This window comes from Cervus elaphus, chromosome 5 (genome assembly GCF_910594005.1).
Source record: "Cervus elaphus chromosome 5, mCerEla1.1, whole genome shotgun sequence".
Classification (NCBI taxonomy): domain Eukaryota; kingdom Metazoa; phylum Chordata; class Mammalia; order Artiodactyla; family Cervidae; genus Cervus; species Cervus elaphus.
The window spans coordinates 67,497,245-67,514,380 of record NC_057819.1 but is presented as its reverse complement, the minus strand read 5'-3'; the positions used below and the strand labels follow the sequence as shown (position 1 = coordinate 67,514,380).

Sequence of the window (17,136 nt, the reverse complement as noted above, 5' to 3'; positions counted from 1 at the left end):
GTATGTAAATTAAAGTAAAAAAATTTAAATTATGTTGAAGGGGTCTTTGTGTACTAATAAATAAAATACCACATCATTTTCAAAGTAATTATAATTTATTAAATTATAATGTAGATTTTAGATATAGTAGTTTCAAAATCTAATGGATCTTTCTTGTACCAGTGTAATTGTAATAGTTTATCTTGATTCATTTGGATCTTTTCAGATTAATGACCTCTGAGTTCTTAAAGAAGCCTAGTTCTCTAATGAGGACTCCGTCGACAGCTCCAGCTTCTCACTATTTAGGGACTTTGAGAGTCTTGGACCAAAAGCCCTCACAGAAACAGAACACAGAACCTGACAGAGCAGATAACCTAAGGGCAACTGTTTATCAGGTAAAAAGGAAAATATTTGTTTTTTTAATTAGAATTAATCACATAAGATTTTTTTATCAGGGAATAAAATGAACTGTCAGAAATGATTTATTAATCCATTTCCTTTATAATGCCTGAGCAATCCAAATCTTCTCCAAGTTTGCTTGTGTGTGTGTGTGTTCAGTTGTGTTCGAGTCTTTGCAATCCTGTGGACAGTAGCCTGCCAAGCTTTTCTGTCCATGGAATCCTGCAGGCAAGAATACTGGGATGAGTTGCCATTCCCTTCTCCAGGGGATCTTCCCAACCCAGGAATTGAACCCAGGTCTCCCTTATTGCAGGCAGATTCTTGACCATCTGAGCCACCAGGGCTACTTTAAACTTTGCTTAACTAATCATAATTGTAAAGAAAGATAATTTGCCATTGCAATTGATAAAAATATAACAAAAGCAAAATATAGTTAAGGTATATCTATGTTTTTATACTTTTTCAACTTAAAGTTTATATTGTTATGAACAAAAGTGTTTTAATATTTTTTTCTTTCCTGAGACTTTTTGTATTTGAGTTAAACTTACTTAGAAAAAAGCTTTTCTAATTTTTCAAAATTCAAAACAGATGTCTTTTTTGGTCTTATCTGTTATATAAAATACATCATATTTTAGAAAATTGTCCATGTGAATTTCAGAGAAAATGTTAATATATGCAGTCATCATATTTAGTCTTTGAAATCTGTTCCTAATACTGAGAAAGATAACATACATATGATTTTCTTAATTCTTGCTCATTGTTATATATTAAAATATTATCAGAAAAAGGAATGATATTTGCACATGTAAAGTTTGTAAGGTTTATGTTTTGGGTTTTTTTAAGTTTTAATTATATATTTCAGAAATAAGAATTCTAATTCATTTGCGAAAGTTTGCATAACAAATCGCCTTTTTCTTCTTTTCACAGGAGTGGTTAGAAAAGAAAAATATTTATTTACATGAAATGCACAGAATTAAAAGAATTGAAAGTGAAAACTTAAGGATTCAAAATGAACAGGTATTCTGAAATATGGAAATGAAAAATATTCTGGATTTTTAAGTCAGTAAAATAGTTCTGAATACTTAATATTTTTAAATCAACTGTTTTTTAAATGGTGAAATAAATTGTATATAAAAATGATTTCTGATTTTATTTCTCTAGTACTTTATACATTTTTAGTTGATATAAATATAACTGGTTTACATGAAAGCATAGATACACAGATTTTCTTATGTGTGCAGTAGCTTTGGCACTATTGATTATGAACATTTTTTTTTCTTGTGACCATGTACCTGTTTCATTCCTAAAAACTGAATTCACTATTACAACTTAGCCAAGAATGTAAAGGGTCTTCAGACATTAACCTTCAGTTGTCCTCTTTTCTGTCTTGAAATTTTTTATGTCTTTAAGACCAACCTCTACCTGAGTGATTGCCCCTGACCTTCCCATTGAATGGAGCTGGGCTCTCATTTCAATCTCACTTGTACTTCACTTTCTGCCTCTATCTCCTGCCCCATAGCCTACAACATGCTCATTTGTTTCTCATCTTCTGAAGTAAAATCACTGAAGAAAACACAACACAACAAAACCAACCCTTCTTTTTTTTTTTTAATACTACCATGAATAGAAATAGTGCTGAGTGGAGCAGCCCTGCAGGGGGTGCCTGGACACTGGGACATGTTTGAGCTTGATCTGCCACAGTCAGTGCCAGACAGCTCATTTGGTCTTCACAGCTCAGTGAGGGTGGCCATACTTCTCCTTCTAAATTATGTTATCTCTGTAATAAGACTTTATAGCATTTAATGCTGAGCAATATTATAAGGCAAGCAGAATATTATGGGATTAGACTGAAGTAAGTAAAGTAATAACATTTTCCAGTCTGGCCCATGTTTTCAACATTTGGGACATGTTTATGCAGTAAGAATTGTATGCTCTGATATCAGTCAAAACTCAGGGTTAAAGCAAAGACCTGTGGCTTTCTGTGTGACTTGGCCAATTTACCTTACTTTGACTGTAATTTTAAACTGAAATAGGTTAAAGAAAGAGGTAAAATTAGTAATTTAAAAAAAATTTTAAATTATCTGTCTGGCCTGTAACTTTGCTGATGTTTTTCTTTTAATGCAATATTTCATTATGAGCACTTTGCAGTACCAGTTAACCTATTTCAGTATACTCTGAAAACATTTGTTCAGTGCACTTCCCAAAAAAGCTTCCTTCCTATGCATGGTAGTAGATCAATATCTGAGAAGTGCTTAGAAAAGGATATTTTAAAATACAGTGAATAATTCAGATACCATTTTTTATAAATTAATTTTTCTAAATCATTTAAAATAGATTGCTTTGAAACCGAACTTGATGAAATTAAGGAAAATAAAGACACATACTTACATGTATATCTATATCTGTCAATTTATATTAATACACACACATATGACTATTATTTTTCCAAAATAGAAAAGAGCTGCTAAGAGAGAAGAAGCCGTAGCATCATTTGAGGCCTGGAAAGCCATGAAAGAAAAGGAAGCAAAGAAGATAGCTTCAAAAAAAAGGCTTGAGGAAAAAAACAAGAAGAAAACTGAAGAAGAAAATGCTATGAGAAAAGGAGAAGCACTGCAAGTATGCAATAGCTTTAATATCTTTCTTAATTTTAAGTATTTGAAAATTAGTGATTAACTGTACTTTTACTATTTTATTATATTCACATTCAATAAGAAGGTAGTTCTTAACTTTTTCAGGCTTTTGAAAAATGGAAAGCAAAAAAGATGGAATACCTTAAGGAGAAAAATAAAAAAGAGAAAGAATATGAAAGAGCAAAGAAACAGAAAGAGGAGGAAACTGTTGCTGAGAAAAGAAAAGATAACTTAACTGCTGTTGAAAAATGGTAATCTAAAATAGCAAATGTTTTGATAGATCTGAAATTAGTAACACTTTAGGATTTTCTAAAATTCATTTACTTGAATGTTATTAACATGCTCAGTCTTATCGCAGAGACACATTGGGGAATCTTTATTATATATTCTCCTTTAACTTGCCAATGTGTTATACTATCTTACATAGGAATGAAAAAAAGGAAGTTTTTTTCAAGGAAAGGGAAAAAGTAAAAATACATGAGAAAAGAAAAGAAGAACTGAAAAGAGCTGAGAAAAAAGAAAAAGATAAACAAGCTCTTGAGGAATATGAAAAATGGCTGGTAGGTGTTATTTGTTAATGCAGTTGTGTATCTTAAATGTACTTTTTGTGACTTTTCTGTCCCTAATTCCAATTCTGTTTGTCTCATGCCTACTGACTGTTTCTGCCTGGAAGTTGCCTTGTTGAATTCATCCTCTCCTTCTATATATATCATAATTTCTTCAATCTACTCATATCTATTAATGATTGTGTGTGTGCTCAGTGATGTCTGACTCTTTGTGACCCAGTGGACTGTAGCCCACCAGGCTGTTCTGTCCATGGGGTTTTCCAGGCAAGAATCCTGGAGTGGGTTGCCATTCCCTTCTCCATGGGATCTTTCTGGTCCAGGGATAAAACCCTGGTCTCCCACATTGCAGATTACCATCTGAGCCACCTGGGAATAATTAATGATTCTACTATTCCCTAAAGCACTCAGGCTTAAAACTTTAGTCATAATATTGTGGCCCACTTATTCTTTGCAATAATTCTCATATCTAAAATCATAAAAATCTAACAAGTGTATTACTGAAGATACCAGGTTAGTTTATGTAGAACTTGGTCCTAACACACAGTAAAATAGTATTTAATGAGAAAGTTATTTCATTTTTTATTTCCTTTTGATCTTTCTGATGACCATCTCAAGGACATGGTCTTACTTAAGTGGTTTTTTAATGAAAGAAAGCAAGTGTGAAGACTGGGAGAAATGATAATAAATGACTTTATATTTTTTTGTTTCTTTCAATATTCTTATGCTTATACTTGCTTTTTGTTGAGGGCAAGCAAAATATCATTTTCTATCTTAAAATATCAACATAAATATGTATTTTATTAATTGATTTTTGAATAAGTAAATACATTTCATATGAATAAGTATTTTGCATGCTAAGTTGCTTTAGGCATGTCTGACTCTTTGTGACCCCATCAACTGTAGCCCACCAGGCTCCTCTGTCCATGGGATTCTCCAGGCAAGGATGCTGGAGTGGGTTGCCATGCCCTCCTCCATGGGATCTTCCTGACTCAGGGATTGAACCCATGTCTCTTTCATCTCCTGCATTGGCAGGCAGGTTCTTTACCGCTAGTGCCACCCTGGGAGGCCCAATTGAATACTTTACATTAGTCAAAAAGTGCAAAATTTCTCCATAGGGCTTAGGGTCCAATAGGGTTTCTGGTTAAAAAATTCATGTAGTTCAACATGAATTTTTTTTCCTTTTTTTTTTTTCCACTTATTTCTATTAGTTGGAGGCTAATTACTTTACAATATTGTAGTGGCTTTTGCCATACATTGATATGAGTCATGAATTTTTGAATTCATGTCTATCACCATGAATTAAAAGTTAATTCAAAAAGTTAAAGTTAAAAGTATGTCATTCAGATGTTTTTTTTTTGCATTTTTGCATATTTTTTGCATATTTGTATTTCTCTAGTTAAGATTGAGATTGAACATTTTTCATTTGTATAAGGATTAATTGTATTTATTTTTCCTATAAAGAGTCCATTTTACACTGATCATAAACTAAACATTTTTTCATTGGTCTTTTTCTTCTTGATTTCTAGAAGCTTTTATATGTACTAGGGAAATTAGGCTATCATTTCTGATATGAGTTACAAAAATTTTTTTTCCCATTGTATTGTCAACTTTGCTCATATTATTTAATGAAGAATTTAATTTTATGTTCAGGTATCAAATCTATTAGTCTTTTTCTATGGCTTCTCAATTTTAGGAATAGTTGAAAGGACCTTCTAAAATCTGAAATCAAAGCTCCCATTTTTCTTCTAATAACTTTATGATTTCAATATCTTGACATTTTAACATTTGTTCTACTTAGAACTTGTCCTGGTGTATGATGGAAAATATGATTCCATCTTTATTTTTTCCAAATGCATCTTTCATGAAACAGCACATCTTTTTACCCACTGATTTGAGATACTCATTTTAGATACATTAGATCATTCCCATATTTTTGGGTCTATTTTTCGACTTTCTGTTTCATTGGTCAGTCTCACTAGAAATATTCCAGTGCTATACTCTTCTGCTTATCAGGACTTTATATATTTTTATAAGTTTGTGTTAATCTCCCTTCATAACTTCATTCAAAGTGTTTCTGAGTATTCTAGGTTTCTTCACATAAAGTTTAGATTCAGTAACTAGAGAAGCACACAGGACCCGAAGCAGGCTATTTAAAGGTAGGATAAAGGATGAGATACCTAGGAATAAACTTAGGAAAATGCACAAGACCAGTATGAAGAAAACTTCAGAATACTCCTGAAGTACACAAATGAAAACTTGAGAAATTAGAGCAAAACTGCCCTCAGATAGAAGCAATATTATAATATTATAAAGATATCAGTTTTCCCCTGAAGTAATTTGCAAATTTAATGTAAATCCTAGTAAAAATACCAACAGAATTTATTCTCGTGTATGTGTTTAATACTGCTATAATGCTAAATCTATGCAGAGAAACAGTAATAAAATAAGGCAATCAAAATTGCTTCAGTGGTTTGAATGAGAATAGTAACGTTCTATGATGACTTTCTTAGACTGAGCTTTTAAATGATGCTTTGTTCTAAGAAAAATTAAAAAATTTCTTATATTAAGGCAATGCATGCTAATTCTGCTAGTATCTCTTAAAGTAGTGCATATGTGCTCAATTCATTCAGTCATGCTGGAGTCTTTGGACTTGTAGCCTAGCAGGCTGCTCTGTCCGTTGGATTCTTCAAGCAAGAATACTAGAGTCGGTTGCCATGTCCTCCTCCAGGGGATCTTCCTGACCCAGGGATCAAATTCGTGTCTTTTACTTATACTGTATTATCAGGCAGGTTCTTTACCACTAGCACCACTTGGGAAGCCCTTTAGAGTACTGATTAAATGTAAATGTCTCAGTTTTCAGTTTTATTTTCACATAGTCTCAAAAATTAGATAGAATTTCTCAGATGACTAAGTTATACATGACTAATGTAAAATACTAAGTTAGGTACATTATGTTTTATTATAATGTTTAGTCACTTTCTCATTCTAATCAATCCTGTGGAGAACAAAATCTCATCAAAGACATAAGACAAAATAACTTGTTTTGATGTACAATATATCCCTATAATATAGTGCTACCTGAAAAAAAAATCTATGTACAACATGTTATAGATCTATTTCCCATCTTACCAATTTCTTATTGAAATTTGCTTGCAGAGAGAATGGGAAATTACTCCTATACAGAAGAGCTAATTACTTCAATTTTCATATAAAGTAACATATCAAAATTTTGATGTACAACCTAGCTTGGGGAGTGAACATTTGATGGGTCACTGTTTTCAGTGAACATTGTAGTCAAAGATCAAGTAAGATGCTTCATGCTGGTTCCCATATTAATTCATGTTCTTAGTGTGTCCTTAGTCACTCAGTCGTGTCCGACTCTGTGATCCCATGGGCTGCAGCCAGCCAGGTTCCTCTGTCCATGGAGATTGTCCAGGCAAGAATACTGGAGTGGGTTGCTATGCCCTCCTGCAGGGGATCTTCCCAACCCAGGGATCAAACCCAGGTCTCCCACATTGCAGATTCTTTACCAGCTGAGCAGCCAGGGAAGCCCATATTAATTCATAGTTATGTTTAATAAAAAAAATAATAATAATAATAAACAAAAGATTCATACCCCAACAAACAATGAAAAAACTTTTTTAACAAGCCTCTTTTAATTATTTCTCAAGATAACATCAGTTTATCTTAATTGATGTTAAGGTTGATACTTAATTGCGCTTTTCCTGCCCTGAGTTTTTAGCATCTGCTGGTAAACTCAAAGTTGCTTCAAGTTCCTCTCTCTCCCCATGTTAAATGGAATGGATAAAGAGGTTAATTTACTCAGTTTCTGAGAACACAGCATGGTCACTGCTTTTCCCTCACCTAGCTTAGTGGGCCTCCCACTCTCTAAAGTATTAAGTTGATTGGCAGTGGTCCAATTACAGCTTTTATTTTGCCAATTAGTATTCTGAAAGGAACTTCTTTCCTGGGAGTAGCAAGGATGCAAACATTCTCATGAAAAAGAGCAAAATGTTAAGAGAAAAATAAGTCTCAGCTTTCTTCACTTCTTTTGTTGTATATGAATAATTGTGTTCTAATGGACCCTTGTACTAACATATTCTTCTTGTGACATTATCAATTCCTTTTATGTACTGATAAAAGAAGTATAGACAACTAATACTTACCAAAGTGCCACTCTTCCCAAGCCATTCAGCAGAGATTGTCAAAGGGTTCCCTGATACCATGCTCTTGGGAATACAAGGAAACCACTTTATAGTTTTAGCACAGACTTAAAGAAACAGGCAGTCAAGGCTGCAGGATGAAAATACCAAATGCTATTAACATTTCAGATATTCCTATATCATTGTTTGGATTTTATATTAATTCTCAGATACACAGTCATTTTTTGAAAAGGAGTATAGCAGGGAAACCAAATGGTTCTAAAATTCACCTGATATAATAAAAATGTGAGACTATGGAAGATAAATTTTCAGAATAATATGAAACAGGATTATACCAATCACACAATGAAATATGAACTTACCATTTCACTCACCTATGAATCCACATTCTTCTACCTTCCTGGATTATTCCCATCAAGTCTCAGTATATTTAATCTTAAATAAAAATAAACTCTCAATTCTTTTCTCTCCAGTTACAATTCCATATTTTGCTGCCCTTTTTTATAGTAAACTTCTGGAAAGTTTGTTTATACTCCATAGTTCTTAATATTCTTTCCATCCTTAATAAACTCCAAGCCTAATAACCCTCTCCCAGAATTCCATTTTGAGAGTTATGGTTTTGCCAGACCATTCAACCTGTAGGATGTATTCTTTCCTGCCCCATACCCTAGACCCTGGGCATGCTGCATACTTGACTTCTCCTTCCGCTTATCGCTGTCTCCTCCTCTGTTGCCCTGGGTGCTGTTTACCTCTCAACTCTCTGTCTTCCTTCTCCAAATCTCCTGTTGACAGCTTTTTTTTTTTTTAACTTGTGTTCTAAATGTTATGATGACTTGCCACAGTAGACAGTAAATCTTACACATTCACCATGTCATTCTCATCTGGGACCCTCTCCCATCCCTGCCAGGCTGTGTTCACACTGGCACTCTATTCACCCATCTTCTCCTTGTGTGAGAGTCTCACGCACACACCTCTCCTCCGTGCACGTCACCAGTGTCTCCTCTTACCCATCACCTCTCACTGAAAGTGAATGCCTGAATCCACTTTGCTTTGAAAGCAAGAACTTCCTTTTATTTTTTTTTATCAATCACAACAGCTTATTTATATGTTTCATAAAATTTTACACAGTTTGGAATTATCTGTTGTTTACGTACTTGTTATTAACCATCTATTTTGAAAGTTCCCTAAGGGACAGGGACAGTAATTTATGTGTTTGGATTTTATAATCACTTCATGCATGGCTTCTTGTATACTACTTAACCATGGTAAAGTCTTGGTGCTTAACAGAATGAAAGAGCACACTGTAGCCAAGAAATTGAAGATGGTTTCTCCTTGAAAAAAACCTAGAGAGCATATTAATAAGCAGAGACATCATTTTGCCAACAAAGGTCCGTATAGTCAAAGCTATGGCTTTTCCAGTGGTCATGTACAAATGTGAGAGTTGGACCATAAAGAAGACTGGACTGAAGAATTGATGCTTTCGAACTGTGGTTTTGGAGGAGACTCTAGAGAGTCCCTTAGTCTGCAAGGAGATCCAACCAGTCAATCCTAAAGGAAATCAACCCTGAATATTCTTTAGAAGGACTAATGCTGAAGCTGAAGCTCCAGTATTTTGGCCATATGATATGAAGAGCTGACTCATTGGAAAAGACCCTGATGCTGGGAAAAATTGAAGGTGGGAGGGGAAAGGGATGACAGAGGATGAGATGGTTGGATGGCATCACTGACTCAATGGACATAAAGCTGAGCAAACTGGGCATAAAACTGGGAGGTGGTGAAGGACAGGGAAGCCTGGTGTGCTGCAGTCCATGGGGTTGCAAAGAGTCAGACACGACTGAGCGACTGAACAACAGCAGCAGCAAGGAGACTAATAGACCATGGACTCCTCAGAACCCATTACCTGTAAGGATGTACTATATAATAAAATAACACAAATTAATAGATGTGAGGCAGTAACAATTTGGATTATTCATGACATTTGGACATAAAGTCACTTCGAACAATTCTTTACTGTAATACATACTTCAAAAAATTTAAGCATTAAGCTGGCTTCCTCAGTGTCTCAGCAGTAAAGAATCTGCCTGCAATTCAGAGGATGTGGGTTCAATCTCTGGGTCAGGAAGATCCCCTGGAGAAGGATATACCAACCCACTCCTTTATTCTTGCCTGAGAAATCCCATGGACATGTAGCAGGGCAGGCTACAGTCCATGAGGTTTGCAAGGAGTTGGACACAACTTACTGTCTAAACAACAACAATAAAATTCCAAACAATAGGATATATAACAATATAAACTAAAAAGTAAGTATAGGTAAGTAATAGGTCAGGGGTGGCGGCCAAGAGGAGCTGCCCAATGTCGAAGGTAAGGAGTGGCCACTGCACTTTGCTGGAGGGTAAGGAGTGGCCACTGCACTTTGCTGGAGCAGCCATGAAGAGATATCCTATGTGCAAGGTAAGAGAAACCCAACTAAGATAGTAGGTGCTGAAAGAGGGCATCAGAGGGCAGACAGACTGAAACCACAATCACAGGCAACTAGCCAATCTGATCACATGGACCACAGCTTGTCTAACTCAATGAAACTAAGCCATGCCATGTGGAGCCACCCAAGACAGACAGGTCATGATGGAGAGATCTGACAGAATGTGGTCCACTGGAGAAGGGAATGGCAAACCACTTCAGTATTCTTGCCTTGAGAATCCCATGAACAGTATAAAAAGGCAAAAAGATAGGGCACTGAAAGATGAACTCCCCAGGTCAGTAGGTGTCCAATATACTACTGGAGATTAGTGGAGAAATATCTCCAGAAAGAATGAAGGGATGGAGCCAAAGCAAAAACTGTACCCAGTTGTGGATGTGACTGGTGATAGAAGCAAGGTCCAATGCTGTAAAGAGCAATATGGCATAGGAACCTGGAATATCAGGTCCATGAATCAAGGCAAATTGGAAGTGGTCAAACAGGAGATGACAAGAGTGAATGTCGACATTCTAGGAATCAGAGAACTAAAATGGACTGGAATGGGTGAATTTAACTCAGATGACCATTATATCTACTACTGTGGGCAGGAATCCCTTAGAAGAAATGGAGTAGCCATCATAGTCAACAAAAGAGTCCGAAATGCAGTACTTGGATGAATCTCAAAAATGACACAATGATCTCTTGTTTGTTTCCAAGGCAAACCATTCAATATCACAGTAATACAAACCTATCCCGGAACCAGTAACACTGAAGAAGCTGAAATTGAACAGTTCTATGAAGACCTACAAGACCTTTTAGAACTAACACCCAGAAAAGATGTCCTTTTCATTATAGGGGACTGGAATGCAAAAGTAGGAAGTCAAGAAATACCTGGAGTAACAGGCAAATATGGCCTTGGAGTACAGAATGAAGCAGGACAAAGGCTAATAGAGTTTTGCCAAGAGAACGCACTAGTCATAGCAAACACCCTCTTCCAACAACACAAGAGAAGACTCTACACATGGACATCACCAGATGGTCAACAATGAAATCAGATTGATTATATTCTTTGCAGCCAAAGATGGAAAAGCTCTATACAGTCATCAAAAAAAAAAAAAAAAGCTCTGGTCAGGAGCTGACTGTGGCTCAGATAATGAAGTCCTTATTGCCAAGTTCAGACTGAAATTGAAAAAAGTGGGGAAAACCACTAGACCATTAAGGTATGACCTAAATCAAATCCCTTATGACTATACAGTGGAAGTGAGAAATAGATTAAAGGGACTAGATCTAATAGACAGAGCCTGATGAACTACGGATGGAGGTTCATGACATTGTACAGGAGACAGGGATCAAGACCATCCCCAAGAGAAAGAAATGCAAAAAAGCAAAATGGTTGTCTGAGGATGCCTTACAAACAGCTGTGAAAAGAAGAGATGCAAAAAGCAAAGGAGAAAAGGAAAGATATACCCATTTGAATGCAGAGTTCCAAAGAATAGCAAGGAGAGATAAGAAAGCCTTCCTCAGTGATCAGTGCAAAGATATAGAGGAAAACAATAAAATGGGAATTTCTCCAAGAAAATTAGAGATACCAAGGGAACATTTCATGCAAAGATGGGTTCCATAAAGGACAGAAATGGTATGGACCTAACAGAAGCAGAAGATATTAAGAAGAGGTGGCAAGAATACACAGGAGAACTGCACAAAAAAGATCTTCACAACCAGATAATCGCAATGGTGTGATCACTCACCTAGAGCCAGATATCCTGGAATGTGAAGTCAAGCAGGCCTTAGGAAGTATCACTATGAACAAAGCTAGTGGAGTTGATGGAATTCCAGTTGAGCTATTTCAGATTTTAAAAGATAATGCTGTGAAAGTGCTGCATTCATTATATCAGCAAATTTGGAAAACTCAGCAGTGGCCACAGGGCTGGAAAAGGTCATTTTCATTCCAGTCCCAAAGAACGCTCAAACTACTGCACGATTGCACTCATCTCACACGCTAGTAAAGTAATGCTCAAAATTCTCCAAGCCAGGCTTCAGCAACATGTGAACTGTGGACTTCCAGATGTTCAAACTGGTTTTAGAAAAGGCAGAGGAACCAGAGGTCAAGTTGCCAACATCCGCTGAATCATTGAAAAAGCAAGAGAGTTCCAGAAAAACATCTATTTCTGCTTTATTGACTATGCCAAAGTCTTTGACTGTGTGGATCACAACAAACTGTGGAAAATTCTGGAAGAGATGGGAATACCAGACCACCTGACCTGCCTCTTGAGAAACCTATATGCAGGTCAGGAAGCAACAGTTAGAACTGGACATGGAACAACAGACTGGTTCCAAATAGGAAAAGGAGTACATCAAGGCTTATTGTCACCCTGCTTATTTAACTTCTATGCAGAGTACATCATGAAAAATGCGAGGCTGGAGAAGACACAAGCTGGAATCAAGGTTGCCAGGATAAATATCAATAATCTCAGATATGCAGATGATACCACCCTTATGGCAGAAAGTGAAGAGGAACTAAAGAGCCTCTTGATGAAAGTGGAGAGTGAAAAAGTTGGCTTAAAGGTCAACATTCAGAAAACTAAGATCATGGCATCTGGTTCCATCACTTCATGGGAAATAGATGGGGAAACAGTGGAAACAGTGACTGACTTTATTTTTTTGGACTCCAAAATCACTGCAGATGGTGATTGCAGCTATGAAATTAAAAGACGCTTACTCCTTGGAAGGAAAGTTATGACCAACCTAGATAGCATATTAAAAAGCAGAGACATTACTTTGTCAACAAAGGTCCGTCTAGTCAAGGCTATGGTTTTTCCAGTAGTCAGGTATGGTTGTTAGAAAAGCTGAGCACCAAAGAACTGATGCTTTTGAACTGTGGTGTTGGAGAAGACTCTTGAGAGTCCCTTGGACAGCAAGGAGATCCAACCAGTCCATCCTAAAGGAGATCAGTCCTGGGTATTCATTGGAAGGACTGATGTTGAAGCTGAAACTCCAATATTTGGCCACCTGATGCAAAGAGCTAACTCTTTTGAAAAAACCCTGATATTGGGAAACATTGAAGGTAGGTGGAAAAGGGGGTGGCAGAGGATGAGATGTTTGGATGGCATCACCGACTCAATGGACCTGAGTTTGGGTAAACTCTGGGAGTTGGTAATGGACAGGGAGGCCTGGCATACTGCAGTTCATGGGATTGCAAAGAGTCGGACACTACTAATCAACTGAACTGACTGAAAAGTTGTTGGAAGATAATTTGTTACAACTTTGGAAAATAAATTGTCATGCAGCAAAGTCAAACATATTCATACCCTACAAACTGTCAGTTTCATTTCACTCCTAGAAATGTATATGGAGATTCTTGACTTATAAGCACAAAGAATCAGACATTTACAGCAGCATTGTCTTTGTGTGGGAAGAAAACATTAGAACATCATGTCTTCAACACCAAAATAGGTATATTGTAAATTGTTGATATACTAGGATTCTGTGCATCACTGAATTAGAACTATAGCTCTATATAGATATATCTTAGAGATATGATTATAAAGAAGATGGCTGCCAAAGAATATGTAGCATGGTACCATTTAGCATTGATTTAAAATTGATGCTTTCAAATTGTGTTGCTTGAGAAGACTCTTGAGAGTCCAACATGACACCTTTTAGCATAAATTTTAAAAATATGCCTAAAAATTGTTATTTGGGGATGAATATATGTGTGATAAAGGTATTAAGAGATGTGCTGCAACTATTAAGCACTACATTCAGAGTAATGGTTAGGTCTGGAGGGTAGAGAAAAAACAGGTGCAGTGAGAGAATGGATGCAAGGGCTGCACAAGTATTGATCATGTTTTATTTCAAAAGGTTGGTAGTGAGTGTGCAGGTTTTGACTGTATTGCTCTTTAAACAGTTTAGTTGTCTATCGTTGAAATGTTAATTTAAAAAAAAATTAAGGACTAAAAATATGTAGATAAAATGCTACAAGGATAATATGTGTTACATGAAAATATGCAAATTGCTAAAAATTGTAAACACCTAACATGCAGTTAGGTGAGCAAATAATTTGACAAAAAATTCACAAGAAGACTAAACAAATGAAAAGGTGCTCAAGCTCAATAATAAGCAAAGAAATATGAGCCTCAATATTCAAATATCTGTAAACACTGAAGTATCTTCTGCTGCCATCACATACTCAGCCTTTGAATCTAGTAATTTATTTCTGAGACCCTGTTCTCCAAAAGTCATCACTAACTTCTAACAATTATTCTCTTTGATTTATGGAATTAAAGGTCTTTTTCTTCCTATTTTCATAATTCTCTTAAAATATTATCACTGTTAATATTTAAAAAAATTAAGTGGTGTGCTAATGCCTGTTGATAGTATACTTATAATTCAGCAACATTCCCTAGCTGCTATTGCTTTCTAACCAATTAAGGGATTTCCAGAAATACATGATACGCAGATGATACCACCCTTATGGCAGAAAGCGAAGGAGAACTAAAGAGCATGTTCATGAAAGTAAAAGAAGAGAGTGAAAAAGTTGATTTAAAACTCAACATTCAAAAATCTAAGATCATGGCATCTGATTCCATCACTTCATGGCAAATACATGGGGAAACAATGGAAACAATGAGAAACTTTATTTTCTTGTCTCCAAAATCAAGGCAGATGGTGACTGTAGCCATGAAATTAAAAGATGCTTATTCCTTGGAAGAAAAGCTATGACCAATCTAAACAGCATATTAAAAAGCAGAGACATTACTTTGCCGATAAAGGTCTGTCTAGTCAAAGCTATGGTTTTTCCAGTGGTCATGTATGGATGTGAGAGTTGGACTATAAAGAAAGCTGAGTGCCAAAGAATTAATGCTTCTGAACTGTGTTGGAGAAAACTCTTGAGAGTCCCTTGGGCTGCAAGGAAATCAAACCAGTCAATCCTGAAGGAGATCAGTCCTGAATACTCATTGGAAGGACTGATGCTGAAGCTAATGCTCCAGTTCTCTGGCCACCTGATGTGAAGGACTGACTCATTGGAAATGATCTTCACTCTGAGAAAGATGGAAGGCAGGAGGAGAAGGGGATGACAGAGGATGAGATGGTTGGATGGTATCACTGACTGAATGGACATAAATTTGAGCAAGCTCCAGGAGTTGGTGATGGACAGGGAAGCCTGGCATGGGGTTGCAAAGAATCAGACATGAATGAGCAACTAAACTGAACTGAACTGAGAAAAACATCTACTTCTGTTTCATTGACTCTGCTAAATCCTTTGACTGTGTGGATCACTATAAACTGTGGGAAATTCTTCAAGGGATGGAAATACCAGACCACCTTACCCATCTCCTGAGAAATCTGTATGCAGATCAAGAAGCAACAGTTAGAACCAGACATGAAAGAATGCACTCAAAATTGGGAATGGAGTACATCAAGGCTATATATTGTCACCCACTTATTGAACTTCTATGCAGAGGACATCCTGAAAATGCCAGGCTGGATGACTCACAAGCTGGAATCAAGATTACTGGGAGAAACATCAACAACCTTAGATATACAGATGATACCACTCTAATGGCAGAAAGCAAGGAGGAACTAAAGAGTCTCTTGATGAGGGTGAAAGAGAAGAGTGAAAAGGCTTGCTTAAAACTCAACATTCAGAATACTTAAATCATGGCATCTGGTCCCATCACTTCATGGCTAATAGATGAGGAGAAAGTGGAACCAATAACAGATTTTGTTTTCGTGGGCTTCAAAGTCACTGGATAGTGACTGAAGTTATGAAATGAAAAGATGCTTGCTCCTTGGAAGAAAATCCATGGCAAACCTAGACAGCATATTAAAAAACAGAGACATCACTTTGCCAACCAAGGTCCGAATAGTCAAAGCTATGATTTTTCCAGTAGTCATGTATGGATGTGAGAGTTGAACCATAAAAAAGACTGAACACTGAGCAATTGATGCTTTCAAATTGTGGTGCTGGAGAAGACTCTTCAGAGTCCCTTGAACAGCAAGAAGATCAAATCCTAAAGGAAATCTTTCCTGAATATTCATTAGAAGGATTGATGCTGAAGTTCCAGTACTTTGACTACGTGATTCAAATAACTGACTCATTGGAAAAGACCCTGATGCTGGGAAAGATTGAGGGCAAGGAAAGAAGAGGGCAGCAGAAGATGAGATGGTTAGATAGCATCACCAACTCAATGGACATGAGTTTGAGCAAACTCCAGAAGATACTGAAGGACAGGGAAGCCTGGCATGCTGCAGTTCATGGGGTTGAAAAGAATCAGATGCAACTTAACAAAGCTAACAAATGACATTTAAATACCCTATAATGATTATTTTGTTCTTCAGTAAGCAACGTGATTTGAAAATAATGGTCATATTTGTATATACATTTTTAGTTTTTGTTTGTTTGTTTGTTTTGTTTTCTCTTTAGGAAAAAAAAGAAAGGAAGGAAAGAATTGAACGAAAACAAAAGAAATGCCATCCCTTTCTTGAAAATGAGGCACTTCCTCCATGGAACCCTCCAAGCAGAATTGTGTTCTCAAAAGTGTTTTGATAATTCTGAAAACTAAGATCATGGCATCTGGCCCCATCACTTCATGGCAAATAGATGGGGAAACAATGGAAACAGTGACACTTTTTGGGGGGGGGCTACAAAAACACTGCAGATGGTGACTGCAGCCATGAAATTAAAAAATGCTTGCTCCTTGGAAGAAGAGCTATGACCAACCTAGAGAGCATATTAAAAAGTAGAGACATTACTTTGACAACAAAGGTCTGTCTAATGTAAGTTATGGTTTTTCCAGTAGTCATGTATGGATGTGAGAGTCAGACTATAAAGAAAGCTGAAAAAAAAAAAAGAAAGAAAGCTGAGCGCTGAAGAATTGGTTTTGAACTGTGGTGTTGGAGAAGACTCTTGAGAGTCCCTTGGACAGCAAGGAGATCCAACC

General features: G+C 36.4%; 1 protein-coding gene across 2 annotated transcripts in view; it reads left to right on the top strand.

Moving 5' to 3' along the window:
- MAP9 (microtubule associated protein 9) overlaps window positions 1-16,854 on the top strand; it is a 38,337-nt gene extending 21,483 nt beyond the window's left edge. For both annotated transcript variants that reach the window (XM_043902679.1, XM_043902678.1), the window contains exons 9-14: window positions 206-374; window positions 1,306-1,395; window positions 2,833-2,994; window positions 3,114-3,259; window positions 3,436-3,568; window positions 16,620-16,854. In XM_043902679.1, coding sequence (XP_043758614.1) covers window positions 206-374; window positions 1,306-1,395; window positions 2,833-2,994; window positions 3,114-3,259; window positions 3,436-3,568; window positions 16,620-16,742 — 823 coding nt within the window. In that variant the 3' untranslated portion in view covers window positions 16,743-16,854. The remainder of the gene's footprint in view (window positions 1-205; window positions 375-1,305; window positions 1,396-2,832; window positions 2,995-3,113; window positions 3,260-3,435; window positions 3,569-16,619) is intronic.
- The last annotated feature ends 282 nt before the right edge of the window (window positions 16,855-17,136 follow it).